The following is a 20,739-nucleotide window of genomic DNA, read 5'->3' as shown; positions in this document are numbered from 1 at the left end:
CTTACCACATTTTCATGAACATAAGCATATTTTCATTTGACCACTTACCATTTCAATGTATATCATTAATATTAAACATGACATAATGCAACCATAAGCTAGCACGAACCTAAGCATCAACCACAATCTCAACTGATGAATTTATTTATGTTCAGATCAATATTCAATAAATAAAAAATATTTCAAATTCATTAAACAGATTAACTTACCGAGATTTTCCATTCTAAGAACGACTTATGGATAAGAGTACATCGTCAACAAAAGCTCATAAGAGCTGAACAGAAGCTCACAAGAGCTAAACAGAAGCTCAAAAGAGCTGATCTACCCAAATCACACCAAACAGAAAGTATAACACGAGAGTTCGCAACAAATGCTGAACCTCGGTTTACTTGGGTAATATACAGATATCTTCCTCTAATACCATCTCCACTCCAAACCTTCGTATTACACCAAAACACGAATGTACTCTAATCCTGTATTCAATCCAAACCGAGTATCAAAATTAATAATATATATCAATTTATTATTCAATATCCACAATTAAAAATAAATATATAAGTTGTTCAATGATAATCTATTCAATAATTCATATTGATATTAAATTCTAAACCGTACGAACTTACCTGGCTAAATTGCATAAATGTCAAAGTACATGGGCATTTTAGTAATTTTCTATTCTCCTCGATTTTTCACCCGATCTTGATCATGCATGAGAAAATCTCCATGGCCTAACCTAGCTTAAGGTTTTCTATGGACATTCAGGTTGTTGAAGATGAAAATAAAAAGATGATAAGAATTTAACATTTTGTTTTTATTTTATTTTAATTTAATATACCAAATTACCATTTTAACATTGGTTAATAATTAAATAAAACACCAAATCCATGCCCATAATTGTTCACTAACTCCTTGAATGGTCTAATTACCATTTAAGTCCCTTTTCCTTTATTCAATTAACCATTTAATCATTGAAATCAAATAGTGATCAAATTTTACATCTTTTACAATTTAGTCCTTTTAATTAATTAACTATCGAAACATTAAAATTTTTCGACGGAACTTTACTACCACCTTAATGAAACTCCGTAAATATTTATAAAAATATTTATAGCTTGGTTTATATAAATAAGGTCCCGATTCCTCATTTTCTAAAACCACTTTGACCTTAAGGACTTATCACTTGCACTTAATAAATCGCTTATATAATAAAAATCACTACATAAAAAACCTTTTTAAAACCATGTTTGACTCGTAAACATTAAATAATAATATTTACGAACTTACTCATCGGATTTGGTGGCCCCGAAACCACTATTTTTGACATCACTAAAAAAGGGGCTGTTATATCTCTGATTTTAATTGTGTGAGTACCTATGGATATTGATAAGAGGCTTTGGCTTTCTTGAGTGTTGTTGGGAGCCAACGATAATGCACTTCACGTTTGTTTCATAAAAAATAGTTTATAAAAAATAATTTTTAAAAAATAAATTTATTTTTTGGATAAGTATATTTTGATGTTTGGATGATTTTTCAGCAAATATTTTACGCACTCTTTCAAGGGTGGCTGCTTTTGGGAAAACCATTTGGCTGTCTTTGCATCCCTATCATCTTTATCATTAAGCGGTCATTTAGGGGACTTAGCTGGTGATCCGGGTTTCAAGGAGAACTAGCTAGCTCTAGGTTCATGTCGCATTTCACCCCTAACCACAACTCATCTGTTGATTCTTCAACATCAGTCGATTTGAACCTCCACTTAGTTTCACCCAAGCTTTATCCTGATCATGGATAGCTCACCTAGTTTCGGGTCCATAAGCAGTAACAATTTCCCTATGAAGACTTACTTTCACTACGGCTCTGGTGGGTTCCCTTAACCAAGTCACTGCCTATGAGACGTCTGCTCGTTCTCCAAAAGGCACGCAGTTAGAGCCCTGGGCTCTGACCACTGCTTGGGAGCTTACGGTTTCATGTTCTATTTTACTCCCCGACGGGGGTTCTTTTTACCCTTCCATCATGATACTACTTCACTATCAATTACCCAAGAGTATTTTACCTTGTAAGGTGGTCCTTGCTGATTCACATAGGAGCCAACATACCTCATGCTACTCGAGTTAGAGCGCAAGCTAGTGATGATTTTAGCTACTAGACCATCCCCATCTAGGGTTAAACATTTCACCGCTTCGCCTAGCAGTACGACGCTTTTATTGCTCTCTCACAACCCCATTTTCACAGTTTAGGCTGCTCCCGTTTCGCTCGTTGCTACTATAGAAATCGCTTTTGCTTTCTTTTCCTCCGACTGCTAAGATATTTCAGTTTGCCAAGTTGTCTCTTGTCTGTCCATGGATTCAACAGCAATTTGAAAGGTCATATTCGGGAATCTCAAAATCTACGCTTATTTTCAACTCTCCGTAGCATTTCATTGCTTACTACGCCTTTCCTCGTCTCTGGGTGCCTAGGTATCAATTGTAAGCCTTTCCTCGTTTGAACTTCACCCTTAACTTTACTTTACTTTACATTAAGGCTATCCCATCCTAAGGTGTTGCTAAATGAAATGGAAAGATCTTATCAACGTCCATGAATGATAAATCATAGATTGAACTACCTGCCGAATCAGAAATATTAGGTACTATTATATAGCTTTGTTTCGGCTAAGTTCACGAGTTGGAGATAAGTGGACTTGAACCGTTGACATCTGCCATAGGGTAAATCATCGCCTCTCAGGTCCTCAATTGATTCTACTGTAGAGGCCAACAATAGACAATAACTCCTTCCCCCGAACACAGCTTACAACTTTTATCGTATTGTGCTGTCCAAAGAGCAACTATTCTCAAAATCTCAAAAGGTGCTGAGTTAGAATCTCATTCTAACTAATAGTCTTGTGGTTCTAGAAGATCCTGCTATCAGAGAACCAGGAACGACGGAAAGCTTTCCCCCATCCAACTCTTTGGTCTTAAGAATGAGTGATTGCTCTTCTTCGAACTTTACTGCCCAACCCGAGAACGGGTAGCTAATGTATTCCACTTATTGAACAGGGTTCTATGGTTGGTCCGCAACCCTTAGATATCGAAGGCGTCCTTTGAGTGATGTCGTAATTTCTACGAGGTGGAGACGATGGGGTTAGTCCAAGGATTTTCCTTCCTTTTGTTGCATTTCGCTCAAAGGGTTGAAGGGAGATAATACATCAAGTTGTTCGCAAGGGCCAACTTGATCCTCTTCCCTAGGGATTTTAGATGGGGGAACCTTGAGGAGTTGCCGACTCCAACTATCGTCCATGTAAGATCCATACTAGATCTGACCAACTGCCCATCCTACCTTTTTTACATTCTTAACAACCCATCTTTGTCTCAGTAGAGTCCTTCAGTGGCATGTTTCGGTCATCTTCCCTATTACTTAAAAAAATAAGTCATTGACTCAGGTACAAGATACTATCATTATCGCCTAGACAATTAAACACCCAACCCGTAATCGCAACAACCCAACTGCAAAAGTGGAGTTCTACCAACTAAGCTATATCCCCTGAGCCAAGTGGAGCATGCATGAAGGAGTCAGATGTTTCTTCTATTCTTTTCCTTAGTGTAGTTAGGCCATCCTGGACTTGAATCAGAAACCTCGCCCATGAAGTAAATCACCGCACCTATGGTCCAACCAATTGGGAGAGAATGAATAGATTCCTTTTCAGGAGCATGCATCCTTCCCGAACGCAGCATACAACTCTCTATTCTACTATGCTCTCCAAGTGTGCTTGTTACCCCCTTCTTTCTTACCATGGCAAGTATTTATGAAATAAGAAAAAACTCCAATAGAAAGAAAAAAAAGGTGTTAAGAGACCCTCTTGGCCCAACCCTAAACACTTTAAGATTTTTTTTCAAACCTGCTCCCATTTCGAGTCAAGATATAGATAAATAGACACATCTCATTGCACAAATTGAGGGCATTTATATTGACTGAGTGGGTTGAAGACCAAGAAGTGAATTATTTATTAGCCAAGCATTCTTCTTACGACTAGATCCAATCTCCTGGTCCTTACAGAAAGGAAAAAGAATTTCACGTTCTTCTTTTTGAGAAGGGAGCATTAGGAAAATCCTATTGATTGCAGCTTTCTCTAAACCAGGGATTTAAATAGCGGACCGATTTCGGAATAGCGGCTGTTATATAGCGGTAGCGCCACCGTCCGAAACCTCAATTGCTGAAAATAACGGAGTGAAACGGAGTCACACCGATAACGGTGGATAGCGGCCGTAACTTAACAAATAATGGTCAATTACGGCAATAACGGGCCGCTATTCCCGTTATTTTCCGTTACCGTAAATTAAAAAAATCAAGAGATGTAGATATTGAATAGTGATGTACTTTAGAATAAAACAAAAGGGAATATATTCCCCTACCTGCAAAATCAGAGGGCTTTCAATCAAAAAAAAGTAAAAACATATATACACTATACTGAACTCCAAATAAACAGAATAAAAACTCCAAACAAAGTTCAAAACTCACAACACAACTCATAAGAAAACGAAAATACAAAATTCTATTTCTCCATATTTCGGCAAACAACAGAGTCACAGATAGCAGCAATAAAAATTCTATTTCTAATTTCAAGTAAGTACTACTAACTAGTAAGTAAAGTAGTAAAGTAACCGAGGCATATTCTTGGATTTCTTGCTTGCATATCTTGAATCTGCAGCACGGAGTGCTTTTTCGATATTTTTATCCCTAGATCTGTGTTCTACACAAAAAAGGGGTTTAAAATGTTTTGGGTCAATTTTTCGACCACCGTGCACGGCGGCAGCGTCGCCGGTGACCAACGGCTGCCACGGTGGCCGATGGCCGGATTCTAGGCAATGGCCTGAGAGAAAATGGAGAATGGAGAGAAAACGACGTCGTTTTGGCCTGACCCGCGCACTTACCCGACCCGTTTCTTAGGATCTGCGTGTTTTTGAACGGAAGGGTTAATTGCGATTTTAGCCCTTCCTATTTTTTATTATTTACAATCAAGCTTCTTTCTTTTTTTAATTTTGTCTTGTAATTTATTTCGTACTTCAATTTGGTCCACCTTGAAGCTGTGCGTTTTGATGGGTGGGGGATTATTTCGCATTTGATCCCTTTTTGTTTTTCGCGCATTCAACTTGTTCCTTTTTCTTTTTATTTATTTCTGATTTACCGCAAATTTATGTTTTTTAGTTCAATTTGGTCCCTTTTTTGTTATTTTTGCTATTTTATTATGAAATTAATTAATTTAATATTACTATTATTATTTTTCCTTTTTATTTTATTATTTATTTACTTGTTATTATTACCATATTATTAAAATTTAATTAGTTTTGCATTATTATTTCAATTATATTTCTTTTCATATTTATTTACCTAAATATTTTAAATACATTCATTTTAGTATATCATTTTATTTATCTATATCCTTTTATATAATTTTTAATTTTAATATTTTTATTATTGTTATTATTATTAATACCATCATCATCATCATTATTATTATTAATATCATTATTATTATTATTATTATTATTATTATTATTAAATTGTTTTACACAATATTTATTTATTTATTTCTATAATATTAGGTCTTTACTTTAGCTTTAAATTTTGTTTACTTTTTTTGGTATTATATTGCTGATAATATAAGTAATGAGTTGCTTATATTTCTAAATATAATTTTATGTTTCTTATATATAAATAAAAATAAAGCATGCCACCACGTGAAGAGTTCCCGACTGAAAGATTGGAGGGTGCACCAAGTAATGATATAGGTTGGCACTTTGGAACTCCAGTGCCAAATGCGAGACGAAATATCGTATGTAAACTTTGTGGTAAAGTTGTGAAAGGAGGAATAACACGATTTAAAGAGCACATTGCACATAAAACCGGCAATGTTGCACCATGCCCTAATGTTACTGGTATGTGATACTTTATTATTATTTTTAAATGTTATTGTAAATTTATCAATAAAGATTATATATAATTGATAATAATATAAAGTGTGAATTATTTTATTTTATTAACGGTGTCATTAGAGAAAGTATGATGAATGTACTAAAAGAAAGCAACACAAAGAAAATAGACAAAAAGAGGAGAAAAGATGAATTCTTATCTCAATTAATAGAAGAGGAGGATGAACACGAGGGATTCATTGATGAGGTTTCTGCTATAAGGCAAGCAACTCGAGAAAGTATCCAATCACAACTCGAGTGGCATAGAAGGAAGAATTGAGAGGGCAATCTTGGTGGTTGGGATAACATTTATGAAGAAGGGCGATCTTCTCATGGATCAGCTAGAGAACATAATAGAGAAAGAACAAGTAAATCCATCCCAAGTGAGTCTGAGTTTACCTTAAGGAAATCTATACCTGAATTGGTTAGAAGCAAAAGTTCAAAGCAACCAAAGGTCAATGACTCTTTTTTAAAGACTTTTCAAAGGAAGATAGTTGAAGCGGTATCTAAATTTTTAATATATGAAAGGCTTCCTTTTCAATTAGCAAGCTCTCCATGGTTGTATAACTTAATTCAAGTGTCAGCAGAAGTTGGACAAGGTGTAAAGCTTTCAACACCTTATGAGGTTTCAGATGTGTATTTGGAGTCAGAGTATCAACGAGTTCGTGATTGGGTAAATGGACTAAAGACTCATTGGAACGAATTGGGTGCAACTATAATGTGTGATGGTTGGACCAACAGTTTGAATCAAATGCACATCATTAATTTCCTTGTTTATTGTAGTAAAGGAACCATTTTTTGGAAATCGGTAGATGCCTCAAGTGTCCGTAGTAGAGATGTCGAATTCTACTACTGTTTGTTAGATTCAGTTGTAGAAGAAATTGGAGAAAATTACATTGTCCAAATAGTGACTGATAATGAGGCAGCAATGAAAGCTGCTGGAAAAAAATTAATGTTGAAAAGAAAACATTTATATTGGACCTCATGTGCAGCTCACTGTTTAGATTTATGCCTTGAAGATATTGGGAAAAAGCCCAGTAGCAAAAGTGTTAGATGAGGCAAAGAAAGTGACTTGCTTTATATACAATCACATTGGACTGTTGATTTGATGAAGAAGTATACACAAGGGAAATAAATACTTAGATCTGCTCTTACTCGATTTGTAACTCATTTCATTCAACTTGAAGAGATAACAAGACAAAAGGAAGGTCTGAGAGAAATGTTTAATTCAAAGGTCAGTATTTTATAATTAGTTAATATAATTACTTAAATATAGCAACTTTTAATGATTTTATTAGTTCCAAATAATTTAAATTATATTTTTTTAAAAATTTTCTTATGAATATATAGGAATTTAAAGAATCAAAATAGGGACAGCAAAAGTCAAGGCCTGCTTATGAAGCCAAAAAAATTGTTTTGGGAAAAGATTTTTGGAAAAAAGCCAATGACCTCATAAAAGTTTACGAGCCTCTAGTAAAAGTATTGAGACTTGTGGATAGCGATGAAAAACCAACAATGGGCTTTATTTATGAGGCTGTTGATAGATCTAAACGAGCAATTCAACAAAATTGTTGATATTTCACTGAGTATGAAAAGATTATTGACAATAGATGGAATTTTATGCATTCCGACTTGCATTCAGCTGGTAAGATAAATTGTTTCATATAATTAAGAACTATTTTTATATTTTATTATTTTAAGCTTTAGATTATTATTATTATCGATGATATTCTTATAAATTATACTTAGGTTATTTTCTCAATCCTCAATTTCAATTTGGGGTGGAGCATTTTGAAAATGTACTAATAGAAACATTAGAAGGTACATGATCAGTAATTGAAAGATTAGAACCTTCTCTTGATACTCAAGTCAGAATGGTTAATCAGGTTAGATTCAAGTACTATTATTTGTAACTTAGTTACATAATTTGAAATAGAATTTTATTTTTATTTTTACTCTATCTTTTATTTATGCGATTGTTACTATTTAGAGATAAACATGAGACATTCGGTACTCCACAAGCACAAAGAGCTTGGAAGCAAATGATCCAGGTAAACAGTTAATTAAATTATTTAATTTAATTTATATTATTTAATTATATTGTACATTTTGAAGTTATTTTGAAATTTAAATAATATTATGCAGCTGAGTGGTGGATAATATACGGCACATGTGTTCCCGAATTACAAAAATTAGCAATTAAAGTGCTTAGTCAAACAACTTCAGCATCAAATTGCAAACGAAATTGGAGCACATTTAGTTATATTCAAACCAAGGCAAGAAATAGGTTAAAGTATAAAAAACTTGAAAAACTAGTGTTTACCTATTATAATATGAGGCTTTAGATAAGGCATCAAAAAAGAATGAGCACTGATGATATAAATGCTAGTTTTAATCCTATCAGCCTTGATCATATCTTTGAAGATGTTGATCCACTATCAGAATGGCTTCATGAGAAAGAGAATCCATTGTTAGATGGTGAAAATGCCGGTGTGTTGCCTGTGGATACCTCTGATGATGAAATAGATGTTGATCAATCTCAAAAACAAATTGTCTCATTCAAGTTCTAGTTCAACTCCAAGTCAGAGTGACGATGGACCCGATGGTGGTGGTTTAAGTCCAATTGATGAGGATTATGGATATAGTGGTGATAGAGGTGAAATTAGGTCTTCTAGTCAGTATGGAGGAGAATATGGGGTTGGTACCACTGGTGGACATTTTCGTAACAGATCAGAGTTTGATGGAAATATGTTTCCTGAACCTAGGAGAGATAGAAGTGAACCTAGAGCTCCATCAAAGGGAAAAGGCAAGAAGCATACTTCTATAGGCTCTTCATCTGGTAGGAGATCAAGTTCTAGTAACCTTGGGTATAGTGATTCATCTACTAGCACTCAAGGTTTTTATCCACCAGAACAACCTTCATGTTTTCAACCTTTACATTATTATCCACAACCATATGGTTATTATCCACCATTTCCTAATTATGGTGTGCCATATACATCCTCCTCCACCAATGTATCACCTACCTCCACCTCCCATTTATCCTCCTCCTCAAATATATCCTCCATATCAATTATATGAAAACCAAGGTGAAAATGTTACTTTTTTTGGATATATTTTTGGACAAAGGCCAAGAGAATCAAGTCAAGAACGCTTCCAAAGTGAAGGTGAATGATTTGATCTTCCTCGTCATTCCACTAATTGGTGAAAACTAAATCGTACCACTATCATTATTTGTAAGGTATGTTTTTTTTAAAGAAAACTTTTGTTATTGTTCTTAATTTTGATGATATTAAAACATTTAAAATAATATATATCTTTAGATAAATGAATGGAGTATATTTTATGAAAAGATAATTAAGAATTGAAGCATGTTAAATTATATATGAAAGTAGAATGAGAGTGAGAATAAGTGGTAGGAAATAGGAATAATTAATGAGTATCTATACATTTATCTATTCCTTTTTCCTTTTGCAAAGATAGAATGTTTATATCTTCACCATCTTCAAAACTGTCAAGAAATATTGAAGACATCTCTTAGGTATGAATTTTCAATTCTTTTATCTATAAAACTTTCAAACTTATTAAATATGATAAATGTTTAATATTTCTTTTTTTTTTTACTTTGTTATTAGTTAATATAACATTCTTAGAAAATTCGTAAATAAATGTAAGAATAATTAATTATTATAAAAGTTGTGTTCTCATATCATATTAATAAAGGTTCATAAGTGTTAGAAAACACTCTAAAAATCATTAAAAGTGACTTTATATAATTATAATTATAATTACTATGTTTTACAATAAGTTGTGCGAATTTTAAAAAAATTCACGACCGCGATACCCACAGTGACAGCAATAGCGTCCGTTATGTCCGCGATCACGATAAACGCGACACGACCAAAAACGCGACCGCGACCGCGACCGCAATTTAAATCCCTGCTCTAAACCTCCAAGAAAAACATAAAAAAAAAGGCTCAAATGGTACGATCTGAAAGATTTTTGGGAAAATCTAAATTTGTAATTAGAAAAATCAAGAATACTACATATTTTAAAAATTTTAACATGATTTTATTTATGGGTTAGTATTTAGTACGCTAACAATGTATTTTTTATTTCACAAGCGAATTTAAAAAATTGACATGTGTCTTCTTTTTTAAATATTTTTTTAAAAATAATTTACTATACCCCTATAAGACACCTATCAATCCCTTAATCTTGTGAGTCTAAAAACTCCAATAGTAGTGTAATAAATATTTTCCCTTTATTTATTTAAATTATGTAATGATTAGTAAGAACTCCAGCAGTGTAAAAAATAATTTCCTTTTAACGTCGCCCGTCGTATTGCTGCAGCTTACGCCCGTCCACTTACAGCAATCCTTTCCAACCCAAGAAGAAAGCCAGGCTGAGCGATCTTTTAGACCATCTCTGAAATCAAGGAATGCTATCCTCTCCCTCTCAATAGAAAAGGCGTTCTGAGAACTAGTGCTGCACACTGCTGCTTCAAGGAAATTTGATTTAGTTAACAAAAGAAAACAAAGAAGTAGAGTTTGAGTTGAAGCTCTCCAGGTTATATGAATAGAAGGTTAGAAAGTTCAAATGACAGAGAAGCCATTTTAGATTCAACAATTTACAACATGGGGGAGAGGATAATATTATCAAAGTTAAAATCCAGATACTTGAAGATGTCTAACATAGGAACCTCAACCAGGGGAAGTCGACATTTAATTTTACTTTTAAATGGTAACAACAGTTATATTAATATAAACATGTTTTTTAACCATAAAATGAAGTTTGGATGGCATTAAGTCTTTAACTGTTTCAAGTATTAACAGATTTGGGGAGCAATGAGCAGCTAAAGAAGCTCTCTTCTTTAGAAATTACAAAAGAAGCTCTCTTCTCTCATATTTAATATGATGAATTTAATCGAAATTTCCTCCTCTTTCTCTGGTCTAATCTATCTCTTTTCTTCTCAATAACCCAGTCAGGTTTATCATCCCCGGCACTTTGCCCATTTTCCCCACTCCACCACTACTCAATAAAAACTTCTTTTGGAAAGCGTTAGAACCACATGCCTTTGTGAGTCCAAAGCCAAGCACAGCTTGGTCAACTCTAAAATTTCATTTGTTTTATTAATTCGCAAGTTCGTTTATACTCGTTTAATAAATTATTTAAAACTCTTTTAAAACCATTTATTGATCATATTTGTTTGTTTAGTTGTTCAGTTCGATCAAGTTGATTTGACCTGAAGAAAGCAATACAAAAACACAGTTTTAAATAAACATTGATTCAGCTCCAGCATTAAGAACCTATTCCCACGAATTTCGTTAAGACTGCTCGTGAGAAAGCAAGGCCACGAGAAAGGCTACTCTTTCATACTTCCATCAATCATTGTACAATTAAGCCTCTGCTTCACTTCTACTTGGCAGCCCACGGGTTTTTGTTTTCAGCCATGATTCTAAGATTCAAGCATAACTTAATTGTATAAATTTATTTCCGAAATGCTCCCTTTTCATTTTCCACATCAATCTCATAACTTATTTGCAATTCAAATGAATTTATATTAGATTCAACGTCTATATTTGAAAGGTATAAAAAAAAAAAAAAGGTTCTATGTTCACCGAATCCGATCAATTTATTTTAGATTCACCCCATCCAATAAATTTATAAAATTTGTCAAATAATTTACACTGGAAATCGAAACCCTAACATGTTCTACTTTTTTTTTTTTTAGTATCTTCCATGTTTTACCCTTATTTTTACCATGCGACCTAAAGTATGTCTTGTTTTAAGATTTAAACTTAAATAATTTCTCAAATAAAACTGTCGAATGAAATAATAACTCTAGGCTAGGCCAAGCTTTAAAACTTTGATATTTTAAATCTAGTTTGGCCTTGAGGCAGGTTCGGGTTGTAGGCCTCAGGTTGCCCAGCCGATACCAATAGGATAATCACCTAACTCTCTAATGATCATAGCTTCACTTAGCATTGGTGAGAACCGTCTAAAACGACAACTTTAAATTCCCACCCAATCCACATACATAACTTCAAAATAAAATAAAATTATTTCAAAGAATTACCAGAGGGATCTGCCGTCTAATTCACATTTTCCGTCATATCCGTGTCTTCAGCCATTATTATCTCCATATCCCTGATATCTCGCTTCAAAACGTTGCCAAGCCTTGCAATGGCCTCTGTTTGCTGTTGTAATACCTATTCCCCTCAAATAGATCATTCATATTCAAGTCATAAATAAGGATTTGAATTAAAGGATGGCAACAAGCAAATATCTTGGACATAAAACAGCAGAGCCCGTAAAAGTAGTTGAAGATGCATTGTTGTTGTTAGCGGAATCTAATTATCATTGCAAAAGAAAATATTGATGGAAATGACAGGTGACTATTCTTTAAAATAATATGTCGTGAATGCATTTGTAGTAGCCTTTACTTCCCCAAGATGTAAAGTACAGAAAAGCTTAAATTACTCAGTCATACCTCCTGCATATCGGCAAGACTCTGCTCATGTATTTTAGTTGATCCTGGAAGATAAAGAGAACCTCCAGCACCAATAGCATTTGCTTGAACACGAGATACGATTAGCAGGTTTTGAACCCTCCTAGAAAGTTCGGCTCCAGATCCTTTCAACTGTTATTGCATCTGCTTTGTCAGTAAAATATCTCGATGATAGTATAGGAAATGCAAAAGTAGTGGATCAGAAGATAGGAAGACTAGCCTGTCTAGTTATTGCAGCCAACTTCTCAGCCAATTCAACTTCCCCTTTCATTAAAGGCACACGGCAACCCTTACCTTCTAATGCTTCCAGTATTCTCATCATCTTTATGGCCACCATGGAACAATAAAATTCAGTGTAAGAACACCAAAAGATGCATAAATTACTGAGTAAACCATAAAAAATCCCACTATATACAACATTTTACTCTGTATCCAGCCTGACCGCACTCCTAAGGCAGTTGTAATTACTAGTGTTTAATCAAGCAGATTTCCTTTTCCTTTTTCCTCACTATTTATTTAGACTAATTTTGGGAGTACGGGGAGGGCATAGCATCAAGGAAAAATGAAGAATCCACTTCAGCTCAACAAAATTCAGCTTCTGATCAACTCCTAGGTTCAGGTCAATCATTTCTAGTAGATGCTAAAAAAACCAATCAAAATTTGTCTAACCTTTAAGAGCCGTCTTTGGAGGCTTTGCTCCTTTTGTCTCATTCTCTGGATCCATGGAAGAGTTTCAGCTTGAAAATGCCTCTGAAGCTGCCAAAAGAAATAGAATGTTAAAAAAACACTCCGAACAGTAATGCATGGAAACTAACAGATAATACAATACCATTTTCACATTGCTCTGGGTCATTCGCAACCTCTCAGCATCTGAAACAATGACTTCATCTTGTAGCTGCCAATAATCGGCAAACAAAAAAGTCGAACAGTTCAACCAAATTAGAACTCTCAAAAATAAAAAAGCATAATCACTGGAAAGACCAAGTCTTTTTGTACACTTCCATACCCATAGATCTTCAGAAGTGCAAAATTTATGTGTACATTTGACCACATTCATCGCCGTTCCTTCCAATAACTTGCAACAAAACTAACAACATACTAACTACACTATCCTGCCAGATTAATAAAAGCTCTCCTATTTCAATTGCCTTGCATAAAAATCTTCTTTATTTTATTCTCATCAAGAATTTTTCAAGGTTTCATGCCATTTCTAACAGCCAGATGTACTGACAAACAAATTTCCATCATTTTGAAAACAGAAACACAAAATGGCACATGAGATTCTTCCCTTTAATCAATTAGATCAGGACAAGACCAAGTCCTTCTAAAATAGGCATCATTCAGTTACCAATATCAAAATCTTATAAATACCCATAGAATGGTTATGAAGATTTTCCAGACAATAAAAAAAAAAAGAAACAAGGAAGAAAACTCTGTCTTCACACCTCAAATATAAGCAATAATTACCTTCAACCGCTGTGAAAGATCCTTAAAACCCTGAACAAGCTGAGGCCAGAGTCTTTCCCGATCAGAACTCTCCATACCCTCCAGTTTCGCCATAGCTTCTGCCCACATTATCTACAAAGGTAAACTATCATTCAACCTTAGTAAAAGTAGAATTCCATGAACTCAATAAAAAGGAAGAGAGTAGTAGTAAGAAATTACAAAAGTAAATGCTGGAAAACTTACATCTGATACACCAGCTGCCTTTCCCCTGAACTGTGGTTCAATTACACTAAACAACAAATGCTGCATAAAAAATTAACTTAAATATCAAAACACGCAAAGCATCTAAAACCTGATTTCGGGTCTTTTTCATCAGTTGCATGGATCGAATAAAAAAATCATCAAAATAGATTATTGCAGATATTGCATTTCTCGTAATTAGATAACAACAAGAAACAGAAACAATGTAGCTTCAGGATAGCATATCTACAATTGTTCTTCCTCTTGGTTTGAATAAAAAAGCAATTAATAGTAGAATTCAGCATTGGGAGAAAACAGACCTTGAAAGCATACTTAGGGTTCCCAGCCTCCTCTTTGTAAGCATCCACAATCGCCTAACAATCGAACAGAAAAAATCGAGAATCAAATAACTGCGACCTAGGGTTAGGGTTTAACACTTTAAAAGGAGAGAATTACTTGAATGTCACGATCGGCGAGAGAGAAGGGGAGAGGGGCCACGGGAGCCATTTGAGTTGTCAATTGAGCATTGGGGAAAGGAGTGGCGGATAACGAAGTCTGGAATCCGAAACCACTAGAGGGTGCCGCGATGGATGGCTGTGGTTGCTGAAACAATGAAGTCTGTTGCTGCTGTTGCGTTTGAGAAGAGAATGGGGTGGAGAAAAGAGAGGAGCCGCCAAAGCCCGTAGCGAAAGACGGCGTTGATGGAGTTCCAAAAGCCGGTGTCGAGGACGGAGTTCCAAACGCCGGTGTCGAAGACGGAGCCCCAAACGCAGGTGTCGAAGACGGAGTGCCAAAGGCCGGTGTCGAAGAAGGAGTGACAAACGCCGGTGTCGAAGACGGAGTGCCAAATGCCGGTGTGGAAGAAGGAGCCCCAAAAGCCGGAGTGGAAGGAGTAGTTCCAAAGGCCGGGGTGGAAGAAGGAGTGCCAAAGGCAGGGGTGGAAGAAGGAGTGCCGAAGGCAGAAGTGGAAGCTTGAGCTCCGAACATCTTTGGATTGACTTTGATTGTGGAAAGCTCAAAATTAGTATTTTAGGGTGCAGGCACCATACAAGAGTGAGTCTCCCACTCAATTTGCTTCACCTTTCCACCTTTGAGTATTTTCAAAAAGGAAAAATTGGTCAAATTACAATGTTTAGAACATAGAAGGCTTAGGTGTGGATTAAGCTTTAATTAGTATAATAGTAATTCTATAGAAATATTTTTAAACTGAGTTATAGGTCTCTGAAGATGATTGCAACTAAGTTCGGGTCTTCGAGAATCAAAATAACTTAAAACAGGGGAAGTACTCTTGTCTGACCTAGTTGTGTAGATACATCTAGCTAGTATTGTTCATTCTTTGCTACTGATTTACTTGTTCTGATATTTCTAATCACTTATACTCGAACAAGTTTGTTAGGACCCAAAAAGACCTTAAAACACACCTAGTTTGATTCAAAACATTACAATTTCATTTCCAAACATTATGGGACACTAAAAGCATGTTCTAAACATCATTTAAGCATATTTAAACACATTCAAACATATGGCTATTAACATGATCACAACATTATCAATTTTAAACATCAAATTCACTAACTTAGCATGTAAAACCCCTTACCCGAGCTCATACCTAAACTCGAGCAAAAAATGCTACATTTCAGGATAAATGCTTTATTCAAGAACAAAATTTATTATTCAAGTTCTTCTCATCTTTTAGACCTTTTTAAAAATCATTTAAGGTTTTATAAACCATTTCTAGGCTTTCTCTAAAGTTTGATTGCATTCGGGGTTCATACGGGACTCTTTTAGATAAAAGAGAACAAGGTAGAGGAAAACGAGGCCAGTGTTGCTACACTAGGTTCTCTTATTATTCATGTCGCGACATCTTGTAGCCAGTGTCGCGACCTTGGGTCCTCTTTTTCTAATTAAGTCAAAACTTTTTTATTTTCGTGTTAAGATCAAACAACATAACCCCACACATGTACGAATTAATTTAAATCTAGATAATACTTTAATTTATCAACTAATACTTCATTAATTCATCATATAACAATTACTCACTTAATGACTCAACAATTTCATTTAAACTTCTCTTATATAATAGCAATTTCATCACTTACAACAACTTTTTAGCATTACAATTATTCTATTATTTTCCTCCTCTTGCTCTCCATTCCACATCCTATATGTACATGTATATACGTGAGAATCTTTGGCTTTTAGTATAGCATGCCTATATATAATATTAATTATTCTTTCACCAATTACATGTGTACTCTTAACAAGATTGTCTACTTCAGTAGCAGTCACTAAATTATTTTTATCTTGGCCTATAGAAGTCGAAACTAAGATCCGTTTGTTGTTTTTGAAACTAAACTCAATGAAATTTCAGAATTTAGTTCGAAGTAGATTAATATCAGTTTTTCTTTAAATATTCTTTTGTTCTATTGCTAGGCATCTCTGACCCTTCTCCACTAAATATTATTTATCTTTCTGTACAGAATTCTTATAACATTGTCGTTTTTCCCCTTGAAATTAGACTCATTAAGATTTTTATAATTATAAAGTTCATCTCATAAATATTTTTTTACAATTTTAATGATTTTTCTAAGTTAGAACAGGGATCCAAAAATTCATCGACCTTGTCTCACTAAAATGCATATATCTCATTCAATATAATCTCAATGCTTAAATTGTTTCTTCAGTACAAAACTAGATTCATTAAAATTTAATTTCATACCGGTTCATCATTTAACTCATCTTCTACAATTTTGGTGAATTTTCAAAGTTGAACTATTGTTGCTATCCAAAATTGTTGTAGTGAAAATTTTACTTATTATCATTCGGATCACCCATATCAACATTTAACACTTAGTTTACTTATCAACTATTAAATTGTTATACAATATCACTTGATTATGTATAACATCAAACTTTAGATTATTATTCAATTTAGTCCTTAAAGATCACATATCATTAACGTATAGTTTTATCATAACTTCTCATAACACAAATTATATTATTATCTATGACTCACAATTTATAAAATACTTTCCATCACTATTACTTAATTCATTTCACATATCAAACACTCAATTTATTACATACTTTAACTTAATACCTTGAAATATCAATGAAATTAAAATGAACACATACCTCTTTCTAACATGAACTTCTTTTCTTTACTTCCCTTTTATTCCTTTCTCACTTCCATTCCTATCTTTTCAACTTTCATCACTTCTAATTTCTCATTTCTTGGTTCTAAGATGATAGACAAACCTTCTAGGTTCTCTACTTCATTTTTCCTCTTAGATGCCTTTGAAAAATTTCAAGAAACTAAGATGGAATAGTGCGATTTTATGACAAATATCTCCTTTAATTTAATTAATTAAAATATTAAAATATCTTATAATAAAATAATAAGATAATAAAATATCTCGCCAATTATATTTCAATACCTAATATTCATCCATTATTATCATGATAATTATCTTGATTGGGATATAACCATTTTGCCCTTGTAATATCTTAATGTTCACTTTTGTGCCATTACTCACTTTTGGTAAAATTTCAATTTAGTTCCTATTTTTTTTGTTTCCCAATATGGTCCCCATTTATCAATTTATTTACCCTTTAGTCCTTTCATCATTTGAGGTATTTGCACATTTGGTCCTTCAACTTTTCCATATCTATGTTTTGACCCCATAAATTTTAAATATTTACACTAAGACTATAACACTTTCACATTTTTACAATTTAGTCACTACCATAAATTAATACGTTATGTCTTACTTCTTCAACTTCCTTTGGTATCCCACGGCCTTTACTTACACCTTATTTTACCAAGAATTTATCAAATATTGTTTACGACTAAGGAGGTTTTCAGGTTGTTACATAGCACGCAAGCAACACTTGAATCATGGCATAAACATTGCATCAAGTTCATGTATAACAACTTATCTATAGAATGTCATTTTCATACACCATTATAAACATATAATCACACCTCAATTACAAGACCTTAGCGTAGAAGATACCAAAACATCAAAATGGACTCCAAAACTGAGTTATGACACTAGGTACATGCCAACTTAAACAAGACATATAAAAAGCTATATAAACTTGGCTGAACAGAAAAGTGAGTCCTGAATGCTATTGAACTTCTTGTATCCTCTAGACCTAAATGTTACTTGCTCATGGAAATAAGCAAATCCGCACGTTGAGCAAAAAAGCTCAATGGTGCTAACGTGATTTGAAGGTAATGCATATACAAGTCAAATATATAATTTAGCAATATAAATTTGTAAAAATAGAATGTCGGTAATGACAATATATCACAAAAAAAAAGAAATAAAAATAAAGAACACACAGATTTTACGTGGAAACCCTTTCGGGGAAAAACCACGGGCAGATGAGAAGAAAATTTACTATGTCGAATTCGAATGATTATAAGAGGAGTAGACTATATCTATTTATAGGCTTGTAAAACCATATTCTAATATGAGTGTAGTAAGATTGAAACACCTTATTCTAATCAATATCAAATAGATGGAGTTTAATAAGGTTTAAAAAACCTTATTCTAAAAATAAAATAAAATAAGTATAATTCTATAGGGATTTTACTTTTATTTTATTTTACCACTGTATTTGATTTAAATAAGGATTCGGGTCACTTAATTCTAACAATCTCCACCTTGACACGAATTCTTAATGAACAAGTTCTTCATCGCGAACTCTCAACGAACAAGTTCTCCACCTCTTCCATAAAACCCCTTAAGGGTTTGACTTCAACAATGAACACCAACCAGGTCTAAGCAATGCTTAAACTTGGTTATAGGAAGTGACTTAGTCATCATATCTGCAGGATTTTCATGAGTACTAATTTTGCTCACAACAATATCACCACGAGCAATAATATCACGAACAAAATGATACCGAACATCAATGTCTTTTGTTCTCTCATGAAACATTTGATCTTTTGTAAGGAAGATGGCACTCTGACTGTCACAAAATACTGTATTGATTTGAAGGTCTTCATTGAGTTCACTAAAGAGTCCCTTCAACCAAATAGCTTATTTACAAGCCTCAGTAATCGCCATGTACTCAGCTTCAGTGGTAGACAAAGCGATTGTAGTTTGCAAAGTGGTTTTCCAACTGATTGCACAACCTCCGATTGTAAAGACATAACCTGTGAGAGATCTTCTTCTATCTAGGTCTCCAGGAAAATCAGCATCAACATACCCAATGACTCCATCTCTAGTTCTTCCAAACTGTAAGCAAATATCGATAATACCTCGTAAGTATCTTAAAACCCACTAAACTACTTTCCAATGTTCTTTACCGGGATTGACCATGTATCTGCTAACTGCACTAACTGCATATGATAAATCTAGGCGTGAACAAACCATAGCATACATGAGAGATCCCACTGCACTAGAGTATGGAACATGTGACGTGTATTCAATCTCATCATCTGATTGTGGAGACAAAGCCGATGAAAGTCTGAAATGGGCTGCTAAAGGAGTATTAATAGGCTTAGCATTCTGCATATTGAATCTGTAAAGAACTTTCTCAATGTACCCCTTCTGACTTAAGTACAATTTACTTGCTTTTCTATCTCTGAGAATCCCCATACCAAGTATCTTCTTTGTTGGTCCCAAATCTTTCATCTCAAATTCTTTACTTAGTTGGACTTTGACCTTTCTTATCTCTCCTTTATCTTTTGCTTCTATCAACATGTCATCAACATAAAGGAGTAGATACACAAAAGAACCATCACTGTTTTTCTTAAAGTAAACACAACTGTCAAAGCTACTTCTTTTAAAATCATGAGAAGTCATAAAGGAATCAAACCTCTTGTACCACTGTCTTGGTGACTGTTTCAAACAGTAAATGGACTTTTTCAGCAAGTAAACATAGTCCTCTTTTTCTGAGACTATAAAACCCTCTGGCTGCTGCATGTAAATATCCTCCTCAAGTTCTCCATGCAAAAATATGGTTTTTACATCTAACTGCTTAAGCTCTAAATCATGCATGGCCACAATACCAAGCAAAGCTCAAATCGAACTATGGTTCACAACTGGGGAGAACACATCTGTGAAGTCCACTCCTGGAATTTGACTGTAACCTTTTGCAACAAGCCTTACTTTATATTTGGGTTCTTCAACTCTTGGAGTCCCCTCTTTCTTCTTAAACACCCATTTACAAAGAACAACCTTTTTACCTTTAGAAAGTTTCACAAAATCACATGTTTTATTTTTGTGTAGTGATTCCATCTCCTCTTGCATAGCAAATATCCACTTTTCTGAGTCTTTACAACTAACCGCCTCAGAATAATTAGATGGCTCTTGGTTTGCATCTATATCTTCAGCCACATTTAAAGCATAAGCAACTAGATCAGCTTTGGCATACTTCTTTGGAGGTTTAATTTCTCTTCTAGTTCTATTTTTGGCGATAGAGTATTGTGGTGAAGAAGTAACTTTATTTTGAATTTTTGTACTGGCTCCAGTAATCGACTCTGTTGTAGATTCTGGATTAATCTGATGTTCCACCTGCTTTTGATTTTCTTTATTGGAAGAGTCTTTAAGAGATAAGTTAGGTAGCATAGCAGTTTCATAAAAAACA

At 34.1% G+C, this 20,739-nt stretch overlaps 2 protein-coding genes across 5 annotated transcripts; one reads left to right on the top strand and one right to left on the bottom strand.

Annotated features, from left to right (window-relative positions):
• The first annotated feature begins 5,698 nt into the window (after positions 1 to 5,698).
• Positions 5,699 to 6,996, top strand: LOC128039972 (uncharacterized). The gene is made up of 2 exons (XM_052628921.1): positions 5,699 to 5,906; positions 6,518 to 6,996. The coding sequence occupies exons 1-2, from the start codon at positions 5,699 to 5,701 to the stop codon at positions 6,994 to 6,996; spliced, it is 687 nt and encodes a 228-aa protein (XP_052484881.1).
• A 3,184-nt stretch (positions 6,997 to 10,180) lies between these two features.
• LOC105794520 (nuclear pore complex protein NUP54) lies at positions 10,181 to 15,236 on the bottom strand. Of its 4 annotated transcripts, none has more exons than XM_012623715.2 (10): positions 14,593 to 15,236; positions 14,457 to 14,510; positions 14,140 to 14,199; positions 13,918 to 14,028; positions 13,280 to 13,345; positions 13,120 to 13,206; positions 12,671 to 12,772; positions 12,433 to 12,582; positions 12,019 to 12,151; positions 10,181 to 10,437 (listed from the first exon to the last, which is right to left on the bottom strand). In XM_012623715.2, the coding sequence occupies exons 1-9, from the start codon at positions 15,121 to 15,123 to the stop codon at positions 12,035 to 12,037; spliced, it is 1,278 nt and encodes a 425-aa protein (XP_012479169.1). In that variant the 5' UTR covers positions 15,124 to 15,236; the 3' UTR covers positions 10,181 to 10,437; positions 12,019 to 12,034. The 4 variants fall into 4 exon arrangements, with proteins under 4 accessions (XP_012479169.1, XP_012479168.1, XP_012479170.1 ...); XM_012623714.2 differs by having other exon boundaries at positions 10,181 to 10,434; XM_012623716.2 differs by lacking the exon at positions 10,181 to 10,437 and adding an exon at positions 11,107 to 11,397.
• Positions 15,237 to 20,739: the final 5,503 nt, after the last annotated feature.

The sequence above is a fragment of the Gossypium raimondii genome, chromosome 3, assembly GCF_025698545.1.
Source record: "Gossypium raimondii isolate GPD5lz chromosome 3, ASM2569854v1, whole genome shotgun sequence".
NCBI classification, from domain to species: Eukaryota; Viridiplantae; Streptophyta; class Magnoliopsida; order Malvales; family Malvaceae; genus Gossypium; species Gossypium raimondii.
This window is presented reverse-complemented; position numbering and strand designations above follow the sequence as displayed.

What these genes read in the sequence shown, in the direction of transcription:
- LOC128039972 (XM_052628921.1), top strand. Translation starts at nt 5,699, where the DNA reads ATGCCACCACGTGAAGAGTTCCCGACTGAAAGATTGGAGGGTGCACCA. An exon ending in ACCATGCCCTAATGTTACTG is followed by an intron (nt 5,907 to 6,517) that starts GTATGTGATACT and finishes ACTTAATTCAAG; the next exon opens with TGTCAGCAGAAGTTGGACAA.
- LOC105794520 (XM_012623715.2), bottom strand. Translation starts at nt 15,123, where the DNA reads ATGTTCGGAGCTCAAGCTTCCACTTCTGCCTTCGGCACTCCTTCTTCC. An exon ending in AGGCAGCTGGTGTATCAGAT is followed by an intron (nt 14,029 to 14,139) that starts GTAAGTTTTCCA and finishes TTACCTTTGTAG; the next exon opens with ATAATGTGGGCAGAAGCTAT. An exon ending in TGGCTGCAATAACTAGACAG is followed by an intron (nt 12,583 to 12,670) that starts GCTAGTCTTCCT and finishes ATGCAATAACAG; the next exon opens with TTGAAAGGATCTGGAGCCGA.